The sequence below is a fragment of the Triturus cristatus genome, chromosome 6 (assembly GCF_964204655.1).
Source record: "Triturus cristatus chromosome 6, aTriCri1.1, whole genome shotgun sequence".
Taxonomy (NCBI): Eukaryota; Metazoa; Chordata; class Amphibia; order Caudata; family Salamandridae; genus Triturus; species Triturus cristatus.
The window spans coordinates 1,844,809,885-1,844,833,199 of NC_140589.1; the positions used below are offsets into that span (position 1 = coordinate 1,844,809,885).

Consider the following 23,315-nt stretch of genomic DNA (forward strand, 5'->3'; position numbering starts at 1 on the left):
TCTGCTTCGAAAGAATAAAACGGAAAAAGATTATACCAGTATTTGGCCTATTGAGTAGCCTGGATGAGGCACAAGGAGGAGGCTAATATCCCTTCAGTAGCCGTTGTCTATTCTTCTCTGGTCTATAAGACTGTTTTCTGACGACATGGGAGAATATGATTACTTGTCCTGAAGAAGGTGGTCAGTTATCCACAAATCTCCACCGAAACGCGTCGACGCACTCATAGGAGGGAGAGTATAGATTGTTGTGACTCCTAGTTTCCGAATTACCCTATTGTTGACATAATCAACTAGGAAAATAGCAGATCATGATCATATGTCTCCTTTTGCCTGTTGATAAGAGATCAAAATATGTTACTTACTGAGTCTCCCTTTATTTTACACTAATGTATGTTGTAGTGTGTTCTATGTATAGGTAGGACACTGTGCATTATTGTCTTGAACAACAACATTTGTCTCACTGTTTTATTGTATTTTTATGAATTTTTGTGTTTTCTTATCTGATCAATTTTATAACTAATAAAAAAATATATGAAAAATTCTTTTTAATATACATGTTGGTATGGAGATGATTTTTGGGTGTCTTGTCCTGGTGATCGTGTGTATTTAGTTGTGAATGTATTGACAGACTCTGTTCTTCCAAAAGGGGAATTGTTGTTTTGACTTAGGGCAGACAAGACCTGAGCCAATGTGGACATTGTGAATTTCTCCTTTTTGAGGAAGAGACTGACAGTCCGAAGGTCCAGAATGGGCCGTAGACCTTTGTTCTTTTCTGGTATTAGAAAGTAGTGGTATAAAAAACCACAGCCTAGTTCTGAAATCGGATCTTTTTCTATAGCTCCTTTGCCCAGGAGAGCTGCAACTTTTTCTTGGAGTAAAACTAGCTGGTTCTCCACCAGCCATTCTTAAGTTGGCAGTAAAAGAGGAGGAAAAGAAACAAAGAGAAGAGAGTAGCCATCCTGAATGATCTGCAAGACCCATTTGCCCAATGTTATGGACCTCCAGCGGAGGAGATGGTGTTGAATTCTCCCGTCAACTGGAGTGGTGTTATCTTGCAGAACCCAACTAGGATTGCTTTGAGGCTGCAGCTGCCAGAGGCTGGATGGCAGATGACGTCTGGCTACTATTCCCACTAGTTCGGAATGCACAACTTGGGGAGTCTGCACAGTACGATGGCTAAGATATGGCTGATGTGGTTGATAACCGCTTCCACAGCCACAAAAGGGGCAAAAGCTGGACTGGCCATGAGGTGTAGCAGAAGCCAGATGTTCTCGGCTAGGTGTGACGTCGTAAGGCCACCATGGATGAAACTGCTCTACTTAGCGAGTAGTATCTAAGCCACACCTTATGGTGCCCTTTGCTGTATCTCTCCCATTTTTCACTGCCTGGGAGAGCACAGCCCAGGTCTCCTCCGGGACCTGTAGCAACACTTGCACACCAGTTTCTCAAAGGGTGTGTGAAAAATGGCCCAATAAGCATGCAGTGTTCACCGACCACAATGCCAGGCTGGTGGAAGAAAACATTGTCTTCCCAAGTGCATCCAGCCTCTTGGATTCTCTATCTGGAGAAGCGAACGTGCCATGGGATGTTGAAGCCTGAACCTGCTCTCAGGGGTGGGGTGTTGGCTGAGGGTACTTGGATCCCCCAGTGCAGGACAATAGTGGTGTGCTATTGCCCTGTTCACAGGACCCCCAGTGCTGGGCTTGGACCACGTGCCTAGAAAGACATTTGTCAGTGCTTCATTAAAGGGCAAAAGGGATTTAGATGCAGAAGCCCCAGGCTGATGCCCTTGGGTCAAGAGGTTAGTCTTGACCTGCACTAAGGGTAGCTCCAGGTCAAGGACCTTTGCAGCCCTCCTCACTACCATGCCGTAGGATGCACCCTCCTCCTTAGCCACAGTAGGTGGACAGAGCATGCCAGTATCTGGAGATGTGTCCAGTCCACTGGCTTCTCCAAAGTCCTCATACCACTCCAATTGTTATCAAGGGGCCAACTGGTGTTCCAAAGGGTCCAGGGACTCTACCCAATCCTCACCCATGCCTGAAACCTCTTCAAAATGAACAGGAAATGGCTGAATCATCGGGTATCAGAATGGGGATGGCAGTGCCGTTGGGCGCCGGCAGCGTCAGAGGCACCAAGTTTGGGGCCGATGTCAAAGGAAGGTTGCGTTGGTACGATCAGCGCCGACCCGGATCTGGAACCGGATCCATGAGACCCCACTGGCGCCGGGTCCAGAGCCGCTAGCTTAGAACCTGGTAAGACACCTCCGACCCCATGGGGCCCAATGGTGCACCGGAGTGGTTGGCCCACTCAAATACGTGGAGCATGGCTTGGCAAAAGTCTTTAGTCTGAGCGGTGGTCACTCTGGTTTGCAGAAACGAAGGGAGTCGCGGAGTCAAACCTGGCAACCATTCTGCAGAACCGCGCCTAGAGTGTCGATGTTCCTTACCTGTCTCATCGATGGACGACAGACGAGACTAAGTAGACATCTGTTTGGACTTCTTCTTCTTATGCCTCTTCCCTGCGTGTCCTGAGGACCTCGAGTGCAAAGACTAGGACTTAAGGGCTCCTCGAGCAGTCTGCGACCTTCTCTTCCTCGATCGGGACCAGGATCTCCGAGGAGTCACGCTCGACCGTGTATACTGCCGGGCCGCACCACAAGCAGATGAGATGGGGTTTGGTTACTGACATGGTGCAGTGAAAGGAGCTACACAGTTTGAACCCTGTACGTGTAGAGGTCATCTCTCGTCACCCAAGACAAAATCTATTGAAAAAATGTTGAAAATGGTCTGTCAAAAAGAGACAGAGGGGTTGCTCTTCTCTGGATCAGCGCCTAACTGGCGCAGGAAGAAAAGAACTGACATGTGCACGCCTGGCTGGCTTGTAAGCAACGTCACAACAGATGCCAGCGACATCACGAAAAGCCGAACGGAGCCACCTGATGGTGCGTAAGGGTACTGCTCAAGCAAAAGTTTCAAGATCAAGTCTGACACATGGAAAAATTCAAAGGTAAGGAATCAGCAGCTAGAAGTCTTTATCAGATAACAACTTCTAAAATATCAGAGGAGAAGGAATTTGAAGTCTTACCGCACTGTGCTTCCCGATGGCTATGAGCTGAGGGCCCACTACATTGATTACTTCCAGACTGCGGGACGGAGACAGGAACTTTATAGCGAGTTCGGCTGCCTATGGAGTCAAAAACATCAATTAGCAAACCTTAGCAAAACCTCTTGTTCTAATTTTAACTTGTAATATTTGATCATTTTAACCAGTTCAATTCATCCAGTGCATTATTAGGTCTACCAGGTTTCTTCTGCCTTCACTGTTGTCTCTGTGGGCACTGGTTCCGGTTGGTGGCAAAATGATTTTAAGGTGTTATGCTGCACGCATAAAAATTCGGGCAGAAAGAAGCTTCTTACCTGCAGGCCCATACATGACATTATTTGACTTTGCACCCATAACAATCAGTTACGAAGGATCAGCTAACAATTCCCCAGGCACGGAACACCAAATGCAACACCAAAAGCTTGATGTGTGTGAATTAATGGAAAACAAAAACTGGGAAATCACATCGGAGGAAACCAAATCATGGAAAGACAATTTTAAGGAAATACAAAAACAATCAAAAATTAAAGGAAATATTTTAAAGGGAGGTTTAGAGTTCATGGATGGGCAGAGTTCAGAGCTGGTGAGGGTTTTTAAGGTTCAATTATGGGTAGCGGTTGGGGTGGAGAAGAGTTTTTACGGTTTAGGATGGGGTGGAGTTTAAGGTGTGAGGTGTTTTAAGGATTCAGATGGATGGAGTTTAGATGTAGAAAGGGCTTTTAAGGCTTCAGGAATGAGTAGTTTAGGGTGATGAGGAGTTCTTATGGGCAATGGATAGCGGGTGTTTAAGGGTGGTGAGGGTTTTTCAGGGTTCGAGGATGGGTGAAATGTGGGTGTGCTGAGGTGTTTATGGAGGATGGGAAGGTATTAAGCGTAAAAAGGGTTTTTAGGGTGCAGGAATGGGGGGACTTACGGGTAGTGAGTGATTTTATGGTTCAGGGATGGTAGATTTTTGGGGTAGAAAGGGCTTTTAGGCTTCAAGGTTGAGTGTAGTTTAGGTGCAGTGAGGGGTTTTAGGCGGCAGGGATTGATGGTGTTTAAGGGTTGTGAGGAGTCAGCAAATTAAAAGCATCTGAAGGTATTATGCAAATGACAATGCACATGTTTCTGAAAGTCAGACCTGCAACCACTGCATTTGCACCTAAAAACTTAGCATTCAAAAGCCAATTCCGATCAAAATGACATTCTATGAATTGGTTCCTACAAAAAGGTAAATTGCATTCATTCTGAAAAGGTCTATTAAACAGTTTAGATTAAATGGTTTCTCAGTAATGGTAGTCCATAAAAATCGTGCTTCTATGAAATCACATACAACCCCAAAAGCTATCCTGTTATAAAGTGCTTTAAAACAAGACTCTCCTGACGAGGTTTAATTTGCAATCAAGAAATCTTACACTCTCTCGCTGTTGATGTATGTCTTTTGAGTTGTATAACTTTTACTTTTGTTTTGTACCAAGTGTTTGAAGTGACCAGCGCTCAGCTGTAAGAGGTTTAACATCTAACATATTCTTCTTCACTTCTTCCCCTTTCCAATTATTTGTTGTGCAAATCTCCCCTTTTAATCCTTAAGTATTGAGCTGTCATCAACCAGGATTGATCAACTACATATGAATGAAAGATCAAGTCCCACTTTTTACCCACTACCAGTTTAGCGGGGGCACATTTAGAATTTCTGCTCACCACTAAAACATTTAAAATATTCAGATAAGCCACTTGTAGGTTTAGCTTTATGATTTTCTTGAAGCGGCACTGGCAAATCACGATGGCTAATGAAGGGTATATAAAATATGAGTTGTTTGAGAAATTGTATTGTTTCTTTTCTTTTTTTCTTTTAACATCGTATGTAACGTTTATTAGCTTGGTAATCAAGGTAAAGAAATCTCTCCTGGAGTGAGGCTGGGCATTATTTAGCAAACAAGCAAGTTTCTGTCACTTTTTATATGTCACTTTGAAATGACCTATGATATATGCCCTTTTTATATAGAGTGAAAAAGTTTAACATGGGCATGGCACATGAAAATATAATAGTTTAAGCAGAATATATAACATTGAAAACAGAGATGTTTTTTTTAAAGAAACAAAAAAAGCTTGCAGAATTGTCATAAGGAGCACATATACTATTTGAGTAAAATAAACACGTTGTATTGTCATAAAGAGAAATTAGAACATTGGAATGTTGAGCACTCAATTGAAAACAGTGGAGTACTCTGGGCTTCTAATGGCCGGTAGAAGCCTGGAGCTCCAACATTTCAATGTTTAACAAAAGTCTCACGGAGCCTAAGGAGATTTCAACCCCATAGCCTCCGTGAGGCCTTTGTTTTGCAAATTAGAACATTCTGCCCTCTAGGGGCGGAATGTTCAAATAGACTTAGAGCCATTCGTTGTGAGCTCTACCGGCCATTAAAGGCCCACTCCCCTGGTAAAGCCTTCGCCTCGAGCCTTTAACACTAGAGCGGGCCTTTAATGGCCGGTAGAGTCCGTAACGGTGGGCTCTAAGGCAATATTGGAACATTGGAATGTTGAGAGATCCATTGGAAACAATGGAGTAGCTCTGTGCTTATAATGTTTCTACCTTTTTAATTTAGAACACTCTGCTCTTAGTAGGTGGAACGCTCTAATAGCCTTATAGCCCTTCTGCCTCCAGCTGTTAGAGGCCCGACCTCTCGGCATAGACCCTCGCCTGCGGCTTTGGCCTATAACTTGGGTTCAGGGCCTTTAGCTGCCAGTATAGCCCTCAGCAGTGGTTTAAAGGCTATAATGTATGCTTTGTTTCTGATGGATACATCTGCCAGTGGATTCCTCACCTTGTGAATATCCCCTGCGCCAGCATTCCACAGAACTTTTTTCCCCAGCTCTCTACGCCGACGTGGACGACGTCATAATGCATCGGCTCCGCTCGCGACTCCGTATGACGTCACCGGAGTCATAAGAGAGCCACGTCGGCGTGATGACGTCAGTTCCCTTTTTTCCACGCCGTAGACGCGCAGCGGTTTTCCAGCACTCTCCTGCTACTTTGTAGTCGTGTAGTGAGTTACTCTTGAAAATGTTGCCATGTCTTCGACTAGGAAGTCGGGTTTCAAACCTTGTAGGGAATGTGGGGGCCACATGTCGATGACAGACCCCCATGAAGATTGTTTGGGGTGCCTTTCTTCTGACCACGACGTGGAGGATTGTTCCAGCTGCAGAAGGATGAATCCCAAGGCCTTGAAGGAGAGAGAGGCGAAGCTCTTCATGGCCAAGGCTAAGAAGGAGAAGAGAGGTAGGAAGAAGGAGAGGTCGAGACCGGAGTCGTCGACTTCGCATTCTTCGTAGTCGAAGAAACACCAAAAGAAAAGGAAGCATTCCTCTCGGCGCCGGTCTTCGAAGAGCAAGGCGTCGAGATCGACTTCGCCTCGACGTCGAAGTAAGGATGTGTCTCCTTCTCCTTCTAAGTCTCCAGAGAGATCTCCTTCGCCGAAGCGGATTCCGGCGCGGTCCCCGGCGCAGTCCCCGGCGCAATCCCCGGCGCAGTCATCGGTTTCAGTGGAGTCTTCTGCTTCTGAGGCCGAGCAAGAACAGGAAAAAGAGCCTTCTCCAGAGCCGGATGATCCTGCGGCGCCTGTTGAGGACACTACAGCTCCGTTTTCAGGTACTCCTCAGCCGGATCCGGGATCAATCCCTTATCCGCAGTTCCCGACTCCGGGTGCGGATTCGACGCATTTTCTAAATGCTATGTATGGGATTTTCCAACGGGCTGCCTTCCCATCCGGCGCACCTACTGGTCCCGTGGGTCCTATGGCATACATCTTGGGAGTGCCGCAGCATTATGCTCAGGCCCCGTTTATGCCCTTTCTGCCGATGGCGCCTTCGTGGCAGTTTCCGGCGCCGTCTGGGGATCCATCTCGACTTCGATTGGATCGACCTTCTTCGGAGCCTTCCTCGACGCCGTTGCCGACTCCCTCGGCTCCGTGTCCGGCGCCATTGACTCCGACTCCGCCGACTCCGACACCTCCGGCTCCATGTTCGGTTCCACCGACTCCGCGTACGGCGCCGCCGGCGCCGGTTCCTCGGATCCGCTCAAGGAGAGAGGCCCTGAGAGTCTTGGAAGAGGAGCGTTATAGGGAGGAGGTGGAAGAAGGTGAGGTGGATACTTCTTCTGACGACTTTGAGGGGATTCAAGAGGCTAGCGGTCTCGATACAACTCCGGAGTGGGAGCATTCTTCCACTAGATCTTCTCCACCGCAGGAACTGGCTCCTTACCATCTTGTAATAAAGAAGGCCGCAGAGTTGCTGGACTTGCAGTTGCCCTCTGCTGAGTTTAAACATAACCTTCTGACGGAGGTGCTACATTCGCCTACCTCGACCAGTGAGCCTTTGTTGCCTTTTAATGAGGCTATTTTGGAGCCAGTTATGGGCGTCTGGCGTAAGCCACTCTCTTCGCCGGCAGTCTCAAGACAGGTGGCAAGAAGATATAGGGTGCACGTGGGGATCCAGGTTTTCTTTCTTCACACCCTTCTCCAGAAAGTCTGGTGGTACAGGCGTCATGCTCGAAGCATGCTTCAGGAGCTTTTCCTCAGACTCCTGCAGATAGGGAGTCTAAGAAGGAGGATCAGGCGGCTAAGAAGACCTTTTCTTCAGGGAGCATGGCGCTTAAATCCACTAATGCCACCTGCTTACTAGGGCGCTACGTTCATGCTCTTATGGACTCAATGAAATCTTTAGCCCCTAAGTTGCCAGAAGGTGATAAGGCGTCTTTTATGGAAGTGGTCACTGACACTCAGGCTGCCGCAAGGCAGGTGATTCAGTCGGGGCTTGATACGGCTGATTCTGTGGCAAGGATAATGGGGTCATCTATAGCCACTAGGAGGCAAGCGTGGGTTCGTTCATCTGGCTTCTCTACGGATGTTCAGGCCACTTTGGTGGATTTGCCCTTTGACGGACAGAAACTTTTTGGTGAAAAGGCTGATTCCGCCTTGCAGAGATTTAAAGAGAGCAGGGTGACGCCGAAATCTTTAGGTTTGCAAGCTCCTGCTAAAGGATTTGGTCTTAGGAAGTTCAGAGGCTTTGGGAGATCTTCATTTCGCTCCTTCCGGCAGCCTCAGCAGCAGCAGAATCCCCTCTATAGGTCCTATAGAGAAAGACAAAGAGGACGGAGAGGTTCTAGCCGCAACCCATCTTCATCTTCTGCCTCCTCTGCTCCCAATGAAGCTTCAGGGAAGCAGTCCTAGATCCCCCATCCTAGATCATGTAAGACCTGTGGGGGGTCGGGTGTCCCACTTTCTGCGAGGTTGGAAATCTGTTACAACCGACCTCTGGGTTTTAAACCTCGTGGAGACGCGTTACGCCCTTCCCTTTCGGGAGTTTCCTTCCCCTTACCCTCCTTGCCACAGTTACTGCTCAGAAGACCATCTACTTCTTCTGCAGAAGGAGGTGCTAGCTTTGCTTCAAAAGGGTGCGATAGAGGTGGTTCCAGAGCAGGAAAGGGGTCAGGGATGCTACTCCCGGTATTTCCTGATTCCCAAGAAGGACGGCAGATTGCGTCCGATACTGGACCTCAGAGTCTTGAACTTTTACCTGAAACAGGAGAAATTCAAGATGCTGACCCTTGCGCAGGTTCTTCAAGCGTTGCAGCAAGGAGACTGGATGGTGTCGATCGACTTGCAGGACGCGTACTTCCATGTCCCAATCCTGAAGTCGCACAGGAAGAATCTCCGTTTTACGGTTGGGTCACAACATTACCAGTTTGCGGTCCTCCCGTTTGGTCTTACTACCGCACCTCGAGTCTTCACGAAGGTGATGGCGGTTGTGGCTACTCATCTCAGGAGGTCGGGGATTCCGGTTTTCCCCTACCTGGACGACTGTCTTCTGAAGGCAGAGTCCCCAGAGATGGTGCAGCATCATCTGCAGGTAACATCTCAGCTGTTATTCGACTTGGGTTTTTCGATCAATGTGCCCAAATCTCACCTGGTGCCCTCTCAACGCAACCTGTTCATAGGGGCGTTACTGGATACTAATGTGTGTCGAGCATTTCCTCCCACCTCAAAGAATTCTCGACATTCAGGAGATAGTCCCTTTATTCTACAATGGAGCGGTTGTTCCAGTTCTGAAGGTCCTTCGTCTGCTCGGTCTGTTCGCTTCCTGCATTCTGTTGGTCAACCATGCACGCTGGCACATGAGGGCGCTCCAGTGGTGCCTCCGCAGGCAGTGGTATAAGCCCAATGGAGATCTCAGGGAGTCGATCAGGATCTCCAGAGAAGCTGCAGCGGATCGATCTTGGTGGAGCGTGGGGGGCAATCTGTCTCAAGGAAAGCCCTTCCATCTGCCTCCATCGGTGGCCACCTCCACCTTAGGGTGGGGTGCTCATCTGGGGGATCTGGACCTCAAGGGTCTTTGGTCTCCAGAGGAAAGGTTGCTTCACATCAACCTTCTAGAATTGCGGACGATTCGTTTGGCACTCAAGGCCTTCCTTCCTTCCTTCCTTCCTTCCTTCCTTCCTTCCCTTCGCGGTCAGTCTGTTAAAGTCCTGACGGACAACATTACCGCAATGTGGTATGTCAACAAGCAGGGAGGAGTGGGGTCGCATTGTCTCTGCAGAGAGGCCCTGCGTCTATGGACCTGGGCTCAGGACCATCAGATTTGTCTAATGGCAAATCATCTGGCTGGGGTGCTAAACGTACGTGCGGAGAGTCTCAGTCGGCAGTTCTCCGCCGACCACGAGTGGAGGCTCCATCCAGAGGTGGTTCGTCATGTCTTTCGGATGTGGGGGACACCTCGGGTGGACCTATTCGCCACCCGCGAGAACGCACACTGCCCGTCATTTTGCAGTCTCCAGTATCCGATGCAGGGAGCGTTGGGGGACGCGTTTCAGTTGAGTTGGTGCTCACAACTCCTTTACGCGTTTCATCCCGTACCCTTGATTCCTCGGGTTCTGAGGAAGATTCGCCAAGACCGGGCCCAAGTTATTTTGGTCGCCCCGGATTGGCCAAGAAGGGTGTGGTACACAGATCTTCTCCACCTCTCCTCGTGCCCTCCGCTCCGTCTCCCTCTGAGGGCAGACCTCCTCTCGCAGTCAGAGGGGCAGGTTCTACACCCCCACCTCCAGAGCTTACACCTTCATGCCTGGAGATTGAACGGGGCAACCTGAATTCCTTCTCTCTCCCGCCTGATGTGGTGGATGTTATTTTATCGGCCAGGCGACAAAGTCCATTTACTCATATAGGTGGTCTAAGTTTAAGTGGTGTGGAGAGAGATCCATTGACCCTTTAAAAGCCCATCTTTCTGGTGTACTTCAGTTTGCTCTTTCCCTGGCTCAGCAGGGCTGTGCTGTAGCCACGGTCAAGGGCTATCTATCGGCCTTACCGGCTTTTCTATGTCTTCCTGATCAACCATCATTATTTAAATCTCCGATTGTACGAAGGTTTATTAAAGGCCTTACAAACAAGTTTCCTCCTACTCCTTTTGTAATGCCACAGTGGGACCTTAATCTTGTCTTAACTTTTCTGATGGGGTCCCCGTTTGAGCCTCATCATAGTTGTCCTCTGAGGCTGTTGTCCTTTAAGACGGTCTTTCTTGTAGCCATAACCTCGGCAAGGAGGGTGAGTGAGCTTGAAGCTCTTAGTTCTAAGCCCCCTTTTTTAACATTACATGCTGAAAGGATGGTTCTTAGGACCAGGGCTGCTTTCTTGCCTAAAGTAGTTACTCCGTTTCATTTGGGGCAGTCTATTACTCTCCCTGTTTTTTATCCACCTCCTCATCCCTCCAAAGAGGAGGAAAGACTTCATCGCCTGGACCCAAAGAGAGCTGTCAGCTTTTACTTGGACAGAACGAAAGACTTTCGTCTGGACGATCAGCTCTTCGTGGGTTATGTTGGTAAATTCTAAAGGACGAGCGGTGCACAAGCGCACTTTATCAAGATGGATCATCCTTGCCATCAAGATCTGCTATGCCCGGGCTGGTAAGGTTCCTCCTGAGGGTATTAGGGCTCATTCAACTAGAGCTAAATCATCTACATCTGCTTTGGCCAGGGGTTTTCCTGTGGCAGATATTTGTAAAGCCGCGACTTGGGCCTCCCTCCATACTTTCGCAAAGCATTATTGCTTGGACTCTGAGATGAGGAGGGAGGGCCACTTTGCGCGCTCTGTCTTGCAAGACTTTCTGGTATAGGAAGGTGGACACCCTCCTCCGGGAGTGGGGACTGCTGTGGGAATCTATTCACAAGGTGAGGAATCCACTGGCAGATGTATCCATCAGAAGAACAAGTTACTTACCTTTGGTAACGCTTTTTCTGGTGGATACAGTATCTGCCTGTGGATTCCTCACTGGCCCACCCGCCTCCCCGTTGTCCACCTTGGTATACCTTAAAAGTTGTCTTGTTTGAGATGTTGTTATGCTTTCTGGTACATTGGTAGGAAATGCTTGTTTTATTTAGCTTTCCTTTTGTATATGTTCTATGTATATTTGATGGTATATTGTATACTGTGTATACTTTGAATCTGTCGTTGGTCCACCTGTGCGCCTCGGGGGCACGGAAAAAATGGGTGGAACTGACATCACGCCGACGTGGCTCTCTTATGGCTCCGGTGACGTCATATGGAGTCGCGAGCGGAGCCGATGCATTATGACGTCGTCCACGTCGGCATAGAGAGCTGGGGAAAAAAGTTCAGTGGAATGCTGGCGCAGGGGATATTCACAAGGTGAGGAATCCACAGGCAGATACCGTATCCACCAGAAAAAGCATTACAGAAGGTAAGTAACTTGTTCTTTATTTTGCATATAACTGTCAATATACTTACCTGTTTGTGAGTTATACCAAAATAACATTCATTTAACTGGCTAGAACTAAAACGTGTATAAAAAGTTGACATAAATTAACTGTTTTGCGCCCTACTGATGTAACTCATTACTAAATTCTGTTGCATTGACAAAAAGCCTAAGTGCTTTATTATTTCACAAAACTAGAAGTGCGCGTTGTTCTCGATACAGCAAGCAAATTCCCATAATGCAAATAGACCTGTGCCCCTGAACCATACATCAGCCGGTGCATACTTGATGCACAGCACTCCGTGTGAGATTTTGCTGTGAATTTCTTCCAACTGTACGCAATGTAAGCAAGGAATGCTTCCCCCAGAACTGGGATCATCCACAGACTGTGGGTAATTCCCCGAAAATACATAAATTGCTTGTGAATGTACCTAAAAGTGTTACTAGAATTTCACACTGAAGATAAACCAGAATGGCAGCATGCTGGGCAGTGTCGGAAAAGCGCAGTATTGTACAATTAGATTAGTACCTATTCTTCTGACTGTGGCCATCAGCTGCATTGTAGTGCAATGGGCTCAACATGTTAATAGATTCCCATTTATCTAGTTTGCATTCCAAGGCAATGTCTTCAATTGACAATGCATAAACAAAACCCAGAAATGACAACAAACCCCTTCTTTTGTCTTGGATCAAGTTGAAAAGCTGGGGCATGACAGATTCTGTTCCTGTTTTCAAAATAGTTCACATGGCAGCGCAAAAAAATGATGTTCATGGTTAAGAAACTAGTCCAAAACACTGCATTGTAAAGGCTCAATTTAATTTAAAAAGTTCATAAAACAGAGGAACAGGGAGCTATATTAGGACAGTGTTTAACATAATGCTGAAAGCACTGCCTTAGCCTCTTTAAATCTCACTAAAGCAATGTATAGCATCATAAGGAGCCACAGGGTTCCCTCTTCAACCGTGCCGCTTCTTCACTCTCTTACGTGGACAAGAATCCTCTTTTTCAGGGTAGACCATACCTTCCTTTGAGGCTCGATAATGACCTAAGGCTGAATGTGAAGGCACTGACATCAATAAAACCCCTCCTGTTTGTAGGTGCCCCGAACCGACTCCTTAAGTCAGGAAAGATAAGGTGGAGGAATATGTGCTAAATGTAACACAATGAACCAACTCCCCAGAGAGAACAGGTAATCTACGCCCAATCCTCTGGTAAGAGTCAAGCAGAATGCAGGGAATACCAAAGGAAAGCAAACGAAGTGTAGATTAGTGCACACCTCCCTAGTAAGAAGGCAGGTTCGTTTCTGGATAGTTTCAGGTGGAAGAACACCCTCTGGAATAAAGTCCCCTTTCAATTACCCCTACCCCCTAGGCCCTCCGCTTTGGAAAGAAGAAAAGAGAGTATCATGTCAGATAAAACAAATTTAAACCCAGAAGGCACTTTAATCCCAAAGGACAGAGATGTGAGAAATCAAGACCTCAAATATAATTGCGAAATATAATAACAGATAGGACATAACCTTCTAAAATGGTTATAATGCGGAGTATCCTGGCAAGTGGTGGCACTACAGACTTCATGCTGTCAGGATAAAAGAAGCCTAAAATCCAGATGCCTGAGGGGACACAGATTGATGCACACTATTGAAGAAAGAAGGAACTGATAGGACGCTGGCCTGTAAAGACATGCTCAAGAAAGAATAACAGCAAACTGGCAAAAGGCTTCCTACATACCAAACCAGAGAGATAAAATGGTGACGAAATGGGCAAATCTGATGGAATTTAAAAATAATCAAGTGCAAGGTTCTCATTGGGAGTCCGAGAAACAAAGTCAGAAGCACACTGGGGTTAAGGGGCTGATTGTAGGAGGAAAATGGGAACCAGTGGGTTATGCACAGAAAATCTTTTTTAAACCATTAACAGTGGTTTTCTCTTCTCAGTCAGCTCAAAAAGACCTATAAGGTATGAAATAAAAGAAGCTTGATCTACATTTTCACACAGTCTTTATAGTTGCAATCTTGAACAGGCCTTTGGATAACCTTCCTTGCAGAAGAATCCCTCAAATCACCACAATAAATGTTAACACACAGACAAGAGATTGCTATGCAAAAAACAGATAAGGTGTAGAGACTGCCCTAAGGAAAAAAACAGATTTAACCACAAGTAGCCTTTTGTGTCACGCACCCACTGATCTTCAAAGGATTTTGGCTCTCTATGACATTCAACAGTTATCTTCACGAATCCGAATTCTCGGTGATTTGGACTAGTCTTCATGGGAATGATGGAAATGCAGCATATACTAGAGAGCATATGCCCTGCAAAAGCAAACCACATGAACACCACTGCACTAAACCTGAGGCGTGCTACTCGAAGAGAAGTTTTTCGCAGCACACCATATACAATTAGAACATTGGAATATTGGGAGCTTCACTGAAAACAATGGAGTGCTCTGGGCTTCTAATGGCCGGTATAAGCCCGGAGCTCCAACATTCTAATGTTTGTTCACAGCTGTTGCTGTGAACAAAAGGACGCACGGAGACCGAGGGGATTTCAACCGCCTTGGGCTCCATGAAGCCTTTGTTTTACAAATTAGAACATTCTGCCCTCTAGGGGTGGAATGTTCTAATAGCTTTAGTGCCCTCTGTAGCAGGCTCTACCGCCATCAAAGGCCCGCTCCCTTGTTAAATGCCCTCGCCAAACACTGTAGTGGGCCTTTAATGGCCGGTAGAGCCCGCTACGGTGGGCTCTAAGGCAACAATAGAACATTGGAATGTTGAGAGCTCCATTGAAGACAATGGAGCAGAAGAGGCCTATATGAACTGGTATAGGCCCGCTGCATTCAACAATTTACAGTTCTAATAAACAGCCTCTGCTGTTCTCTTTCTACTGCATTTCCAATATACAAAGAGTGAGCAGGGGGAAGTGAAAGGCAGAGGTACACAAGAGCCTTCCCCTCCCTCCTCCCGAGCTTAGAGTCACTTGAGCATCGGAAGGAGGGAGGGGGGGGGATGCTGCTCAGCTCCTGGGACTCCCTGGCTTGGCTGAGCTACAAAAAGCAAAGTCACACCAAAAGGATATTTGTGACAAGGAGCTTCCACTTCAGAGGAAAAAGAACAGAAAAGGGTGAGTGAGGGATATAACCAGATCTACATGATGAAGTAAGAATGGTTCAGCTGCAGGTTTCAAAATAAAATGGATTTCATGATTCCTTACTAAGGTTGGGAGGAAGTACAAATGTTTTAACAGTGATATGATTTAGTGGTGAAGTAGTCAAATTGGGAACCAGGAAATGCAGGTAGGAGTCTGAGTCTCCCTCATGACCTAGGTATGTAATCCAAAGCAAAAGAATGCAATACTATGTGCATTATCTGCAAAAATATGAAGTACCTGGAAACTAGCCGAATATTTTTCTGTTTACAGAACCAGTTTACAGAATTTCAACTGACACAGCACCCTTACAGAATCAGGGAGAATGTTGGTGCATGTTTCTTCTCTGTCACTTCTTATCGGAGATGCCTACCTAATTTCACCCCCTCCACATCCACTATCATCTCAACCAGACTTCCTGCGACCCCAAGATGTAGAGGGCAGTATGTCACTTGCCTTCATCCAGCACTTTTCCATCAGATTCACATTATCCAGATCTTTGACCTTCAGGTAGCAGTCCACGGCTCTGGCATACTCCCCAGCTTGCTCCCACTCGCGGGCTTGTTCCACCATACCCTCCATTCCTCTGTGGAAAAAAAGCACTCATTAATTCCGAGGCATCTTTGAGCTTCCCTTTAAATTACACTCACCATTTAAACACATTTACTTTTCTGCTCAAACCCAGCATCGGGAAGTAAGTAAACCTTTCTCCTCAGTGTCAACCTTCACTCAAATGTCTTCCAAGGCATCATACCATTAAATGAATTGGAAGCCTATGTGGTCTTTAAAATATGTATTTCCACACTGAGAACAGGTTACATTGCCAATCATACTGAATCCAAATCATTCATTTTCAGTTCTGCAGCAGTACTCCAAAGTGCTCCTTGTACTCCTTTATCTCTGGAACCCAAACCTCATAGCGGAGCACAAGAAAACGAGTTACTTACCTGTAACTTTAGTTATCCAGTATTGGTATCTTTCCATAGATTCACATGCTTCGAATTATCCCGGCCGACGAGGTGGGAGTCTCGCGGTACCATAAAATATATATATAATAGTCATAAAAAACATTATATTATAGGCTACTATTGGACAGTAAGGTCACTACATTAGCCTATCTCAGTCTTTTTGTGAAAAGAACCAAACTTGGAACACAGCAAATTAGGCTGCAGCACCCTCTTGGAACCCTTCCACAGAGAGGCAAACCCTCAGATTTTCGTAGCACAAGTGACAGTAGTATGTAATAACAATAAGGTAAGTCTCTCCGGGGAGGAGGGTGGGTCACATGTGAATCTATGAAAGATACCAATACTGAATAACTAAAGTTACAGGTAAGTAACTCGTTTTCTTATCCAGTATTGGGGTATCTTTCATAGATTCACATGCTTAAAATCAGAATATTTTGCAGTACAAAATCTTTTTGCATAGTGGATGGTGGGTATCATTAGAAAAAACAATAGATACCTCATAATACCAATACATTCTAACCCAAATAAGGGAAAGCATTATAACATATGCATGGATAAAAACAAACATATTATATATATATATATATAATATAGAAAGCACAGCATGAAAACAGAATAAACAATAATCTAGGCACCTCCTTACAGAGGCTTACCTTATCTAAAAAGGTTCCGTAGCACTGCTTGACCCACAGCTGACTCAGCCTCTGTCACCAGATCCAGACAGTAATGCCGTGTAAAAGTGTGCACCGTCTTCCGGGTCGCAGCATGGCAAATCTTCTCTATAGGTACTCCAGCAAAAAGAGCAGTAGACTAGGACACTGCCATTGTGTTTTGCAGATAAAGCATGTTCGGCTTTATTATGACAGAATTGGATAGTGGATGCGTAACCGCTGTTCCTGGCTTTCGACCACAATAAGAAATGAACAGTTGATCTGACTTTCTGATGGACGCAGTACATGAAACATAGAATTTCAGACACCTTTTAACATCCAGAGTATGCAACGTCTTTTCAGCAGAAGAAGACGGATTAGGAAAGAACGTACGCAGAATAACAGGCTCGTTAAGATGGAATGTAGAGGGAACCTTCGGAATAAACATTGGATTAGTTCTGAGGAGGACATAATCGTTGGTGAATTTCAAGTAAGGTTGTTTAATAGTGAAGGCCTGGATCTCACTGACCCTCCGAGCGGAAGTGAGTGCTATTAACAGTGCCCTTTTCCAAGAGAGGTATTTTAGGTCACCCTTGTGAACAGGCTCAAAGGGATGATTCATAAGTTGTTGTAACACCAGATTAAGTCTCCATTCTGGAGGAGGAGCTTTGACAGGTGGAAAAGTTCTGAACAGTCCTTTAAGGAATTGTTTGACCAATCGATTAGAGCAAAGGGATGCAGCACCTGCAGATCGTCTGTATGACGAAATAGCTGCTAAATGTAATTTGACAGAAGTAAACATAAGACCAGACTTAGATAATGAAAGGAGATAAGGCAGAACTATATCTGGAGAACATTGAACAGGATGTAGATCCTTGTCAGAGCACCAGGCACAGAATCGTTTCCATTTCAAAGCATAAGTCTTTAAAGTAGAAGGAGCTCTAGCCCTAGCAAGGATATCTCTACAATCCTGAGGCAGATCTAGGCTCCTTAAATTCTGTGAATCCAGAAACCATGCATGAAGGTGCAATTGGACTGGACGACGATGAAGAATCTGGCCCTTGCTCATTGATAGCAGGATCGGAACTGCAGGCAGGCGGTATGGTCTGCGTTTGAATAGCAGGAGAAGCTCCGTAAACCAATGATGACGCGGCCACCGCGGAGCAATGAGAATCATGCAACATGGTTCCATCTTAAGCTTGCGTAGAAGTCTTGGGATCAATGGAAAGGGGGGAAATGCGTAAGCAAAGATCCCTGTCCACCTCATCATGAAGGCGTTCCCCCACGAGCCCTTCTCTGGTTCCCAACTTGCAAAGAATTGGCACTTCCGATTGTTCTTGGAAGCAAAGAGATCCAGATTTGGTTTGCCCCATATCTGAAAAATGTGATCCACAACTGACTAGTCCAACTCCCACTTGTGAAATGACTTCGACGTCCTGCTCAGAGTGTCCGCTAAAGTGTTGTGGATTCCCGGCAAATGCTCCACTTTTATCTTGATGTTGTGAGACAGCAGCCATTCCCAAATGTTTTGAGCTTCTCGAGACAGTATGTGCGAACGGGTCCCTCCCTGTTTGTTTAAGTAATGCATGCAATTGGTGTTGTCGGTTCTGATGAGGACTGATGACCCTTGAAGCCTTGGGAGAAAAGATTGCAACGCCATGAAAATGGCTCAAAGCTCCAGGAAATTGATATGCATGTTTGCTATTGCAGCAGACCACCTTCCTCTTATGCAAAGATCCTGAAGGTGTGCACCCCACTCTTATAGGGAAGCATCCGTAGTGAGAATGAACTCCGATATGGAAGGAAGAAAAGTGAGCCCGATTAAGACATTCTTGGAGCGCAGCCACCAAAGCAGCGCTTCTCGCATAAGTGGAGTTATCTTCACTAGGTCGTCGAACGAACCTGAGATCTGTAGCCACTGACTGTCTAATTCCTCTTGGATCGGCCTCATCCTTAGACGGGTGTGAGGCAGAATTGCTGAAGACAGTATTCCTAGGAATGACTAGATGAGTCTCACAGAAGCGAACATTCTTTTTAAGAGGACTGATGCCAGAGAAATCAGACGTGATTGCCTTTCTTTTGACAAGAATGCTTTGTCCTGAATAGTGTCCAACATTGCCCCTATGAATTAGATTCTTTGATTTGGACAAAGAACTGATTTTTGAATGTCTAGGGACAGTCCCAGGGATTGAAATAGTTGAATGCATATGGACGTTGCTCGAGAAGCCTGTGTAAACGAAGGAGCCTTTATTAGCCAATCGTCCAGATAAGGGAATAATTGTATGCCTTGAAGTCTGAGATGAGCCGCCACCGGGGACAGGAATTTGGTAAAGACTCTCGGGGCTGAACACAGGCCGAAGGGTAGGACTTTGAACTGAAAATGTGCACCTGCTACAGTAAAACAAAGGAATTTCCGGTGTTCGGGATGAATGGGGACATGGAAGTAAGCATCCTGGTTATCTAAAGTTGTCATGAAATCTGCATGGTCTAGAAGCTGAAGGATTTCTTGAAGTGTGACCATGCAAAAGGATTTCTTTTGAACATATTTGTTCAGCTTTCTTAAATCCAGGATAGGCCTCCATTCCCCTGACTTTTTTTTTATAAGCAAAAAGCGGGGATAAAATCCTTTTCTCACCTGAGAGCGAGGCACTTTTTCCATCGCTCCTTTAAATAGCATGATTTTTGCTTCCTTCCTGAGAAGAGCCAGATGTGGAGGAAGTTTCTTTAAAGGTGGATGAGGGGGAGGGGTACTGACAAATTCCAGGGTATGCCCAGATTTTAGAATATCCAAGACCCACTTGTCTGTGGTTAATCTTTTGCCAATTGTTGAAATGTTGGGACACATTCTGAACCTGGTAACGGAGGTGTGGTAAATCTGTTGCAGGTGCCAACAGATCGTCTCTCACTGCTCTCTAGCAGAATCCCTGCCTTGAGGTTGACGTCTCCTATTCTGCTGTCTATAAGCAGCAGCTGGAGGGTTTCTGTAGGACTGTTGCTGATAAGCATATCTTCCCTGATGGCCTTGGCTTTGGTATCTTTGATAGTCACCACAAAAGGAATATAATCCTCTGCCTCTAGATCCCCGAAACGGAGTCTTTCGATATTGTAAGGTGCCAAGGGCTCTGGCAGTGTCACTGTCTTTCTTGATGTTTAACAACGCCTCATCTATATGTTTTCCGAATAACATATCCCCATCAAATGGCATATCCAAAATTTTTGTTTGGACTTCTGGGTGAAAGGTAGTAGATTTTAACCATCCTTGACGCCCAAGGACTGCTGCCCCGGCAAGTTGGCGAAAACCCATGAAGGCTATATCCATAGAAATATCTATAATTTCTGATGCAGCCCTTTCCCCTTCAAGAAGAATCTTTCTTGCTTCTTGTCATCAGGTAAGCCATCAAGGTATGGAGATATATCCGACCATAGTTGACGGTCATATCTACTTAAAATCGCCAAAGAGTTTGCAGCACGAACTGAGGCACCCGCCATGGTAGTGAAACGTTTACCAATGTTATCAAGGCGCCTCCCATCCTTATCCGGCAAGGCTGTCACAGGAGTGGATGGATTCCGAGACTTCCGTTGAGCTGCCAATAACAGAAACTGGTCTAGGATGTCCGGAAAGGCAAGCAGGAGCATCAACAGGTGCTTTATATTTCTTGTCGATTCTAGGGAGAATCGCCGGAACTGAAAATGGAGTTTTCATTATATTAGTGCCTTCTTCCCAGATATGGTCTATTATAGGAATTTAACATACAGACTTTCTACTCTGATCTTCGTCGAAGCTGCTGTTGTCGTCGACAGTGGACTCGTCGACGGAATTAGTATCGTCGTCGACGGTGGGCCCGTCGACGGGAGTTGAATCATCGTCGACGGTGGGCTCGTCGACGGGAGTTGTATCATCGTCGACGGTGGGCTCGTCGACGAGAGGTGTATCGTCGTCGAAAGCGTCGACGGCATGCGTCCCGCCGACGATGAGGCAGGCGTCGAAGAGATTGGCATCCTCGATGGCGATATTGTAATCGTCGACGGTGCTGTCTACGATGGGATGTTTTTCGATGACGACGAGGAGGAATCACTCACCCTCTGAGGAGATTTCTTCGTCGACGATGCTTTTTTCGACGTCGATGGGATCCCAGCAGACTCAGAATGAGTTTTTTGCTGTTTTGAAGCAGTTTTTTCAGAAATCTTGATTTTTTCAGCAGATTTCCCCTCTGAAGAGAATGAAAGCTTCTCTTTTTTAGAGGAAGAGTGACCAGTCTCAGAGAGAGGCTTCTTCAAGGTCTTACTCTGTGGCCCAGGGGGATCATCAGATCTATCCCTCTTTTTGGCAAGAGGGGTGGACGCCTGGGGACCAATACTGCCATCATCTTCCGAAACAACTTCAGAGGTAGCCTTCCGCTTCTCCAACCAAACCAGTAATCTTCCTTCTCTGTCTTTCAAAGTCTTAGCAGGGAAAGTTCTACAAATCCTGCAGTCTTTAACCTTATGTGCTGGATAAAGACAGTATATACATTCCTTGTGGGGGTTTTCAAAATGCAGTCTCTTCTTCCCACATGAAGAACAGAGCAAAAACAAGCTTTTCTTAGAAGAATCAGAAATAGCTACTCACAAAATTCAGTCAAAGATGAAAAAAAACTGAGCAGAGCTCAGGGAGACTCCCTGTCACACGAAGTGCGATAGAAAATCTGAGGGTTTGCCTCTCTGTGGAAGGGTTCTAAGAGGGTGCTGCAGCCTGATTGGCTGTGTTGCAAGTTTGGTTCTTTTTACAAAAAGACTGAGATAGGCTAATGTAGTGACCTTACTGTCCATACTAGCCTATGATATAATGTTTTTTATAACTACTATGTATATATTGTATTGTACTGCGAGACTCCCACCTCGTCGGCGGGAATGGTTCTAAGCATGTGAATCTATGAAAGATACCCCAATCCTGGATAACACTGGGATCCTTGGTGATACTGATGGTAAGAAAACCGAAACAAATCATCTACTTTATTCTTCACTAGAAGCAAAACATTCCTTATAATGTGTACTGCTCACAAGCCTTCAATGTTGGTAGGTGAGAAAATAGAAAGGCTTTCTGCAAGCCTCCAACACCTATCTGTCAGTTATCATAGAGTATAAATTGTATGCAATTGTACTAGGCTGTAGCTAAGGCCTTTTTTGATAATTACACTGGACCACGGCCTGCAGCCTTGTCCGTTATTTCACAGTATTCCTTGAAAGCTACTAATAAGCTGGTCTTGTACTGCAGTTGGTAGTTCATCCTGCATCTATATGTAGCTAAAGTGGTCTCTAGGCTAGACCTAAAATGTATTTCACTTTAATAGTTTTCAGCTTTGTTTGTGAGCAACATTCTATTATTCTTCCTAAGTTACTTACCTTCGGAAACGCTTTCTCTGGTGGATACAGTATCTACCTGTGAATTCCTCACCTTATGAATATCCCCCACGCCAGCATTCCTCGGAAACTTTTTCCTAGCTCTCCACGCTGGTGAGGTCGTCACACTACTACGGCTCCGCTCGCGACTTCATATGACGTCACTAGAGCCATAAGAGAGCCTCGTCGGCGTGATGATGTCAGTTTCACCCATTTTTTCCGTGCCTCTGAGGCAAACAGGTGGACCAACAACAGATTCAAAGTATACACAGTACACAATATCCAAACTACACATAGTGTAAAATACAAAGGAAATCCAAAGAAAAAAGCATTTCCTACAAACCACACAAAGGCAGATAGAAGAAACAATGCACAATAAATATGTTAAATAATGCCACCTTTAAGGTATATAAGGGTGGACAACGGGGAGGAGGGTGGGTCAGTGAGGAATCCACAGGCAGATACTGTATCCACCAGAAAAAGCATTACCAAAGGTAAGTAACTTGTTCTTCTGATGGATACATCTGCCTGTGGATTCCTCACCTTATGAATAGAATCCCACAGCAGTCCCACTCCCGGAGGAGGGTGTCCACCCTTCTATACCAAAAAGTCCTGCAGGACAGAGCGCGCAAAATGGCCCTCCCTCCTCATCGCGGAATCCAAGCAATAATGCCTTTGCGAAAGTATGGAGGGAGGCCCAAGTTGCAGCCTTACAAATGTCCTTTACAGGAACACCTCTGACCAAAGCAGAAGTGGATGACTTGGCTCTGGTAGAATGAGCCCTAATACCTTCAGGCAGTTCCTTACCAGCCAGGGCGTAGCAGATCTTGATGCACAAGATGATCCATCTGGAAAGAGTGCACTTCTGCACAGCCTTGCCCATCATGCGTCCAACGTAGCCCATAAAGAGCTGATCGTCCAATCGCAAGTCTTTAGTCCTATCCAAATAAAAGCTCACTGCTCTTTTAGGACCAGGCGGTGAAGTCTCTCCTCCTCCTTAGAAGGGTGAGGTGGAGGATAGAACACAGGAAGAGTAATGGACTGCCCTAGATGGAAGGGAGTAACCACCTTAGGCAGAAAAGCAGCCCTGGTCTTGAGGACCATCCTTTCAGCATGAATGGTCAAAAACGGGGGTTTTGAGTGGAGAGCCTGAAGCTCACTCACCCTCCTCGCTGAGGTAATGGCTACAAGAAAAAACATTTTAAACGACAGGAGTCTCAATGGACAACTATGTAAGGGTTCAAACGGGTAACCCATCAAAAAAGTCAAAACAAGATTCAAATCCCATTGAGGCATAACAAAGAGAGAAGGTGGAAACCTATTGGTAAAG

General features: G+C 45.9%; 1 protein-coding gene across 2 annotated transcripts in view; it reads right to left on the reverse strand.

The window, feature by feature from the left end:
* IFT172 (intraflagellar transport 172) overlaps window positions 1-23,315 on the reverse strand; it is a 1,173,227-nt gene that overhangs the window by 233,052 nt on the left and 916,860 nt on the right. For both annotated transcript variants that reach the window (XM_085613308.1, XM_085613307.1), the window contains 2 exons: window positions 15,441-15,574; window positions 3,088-3,182 (listed from right to left, as the gene is read on the reverse strand). In XM_085613308.1, the coding sequence (XP_085469434.1) occupies window positions 3,088-3,182; window positions 15,441-15,574 (229 nt within the window). The remainder of the gene's footprint in view (window positions 1-3,087; window positions 3,183-15,440; window positions 15,575-23,315) is intronic.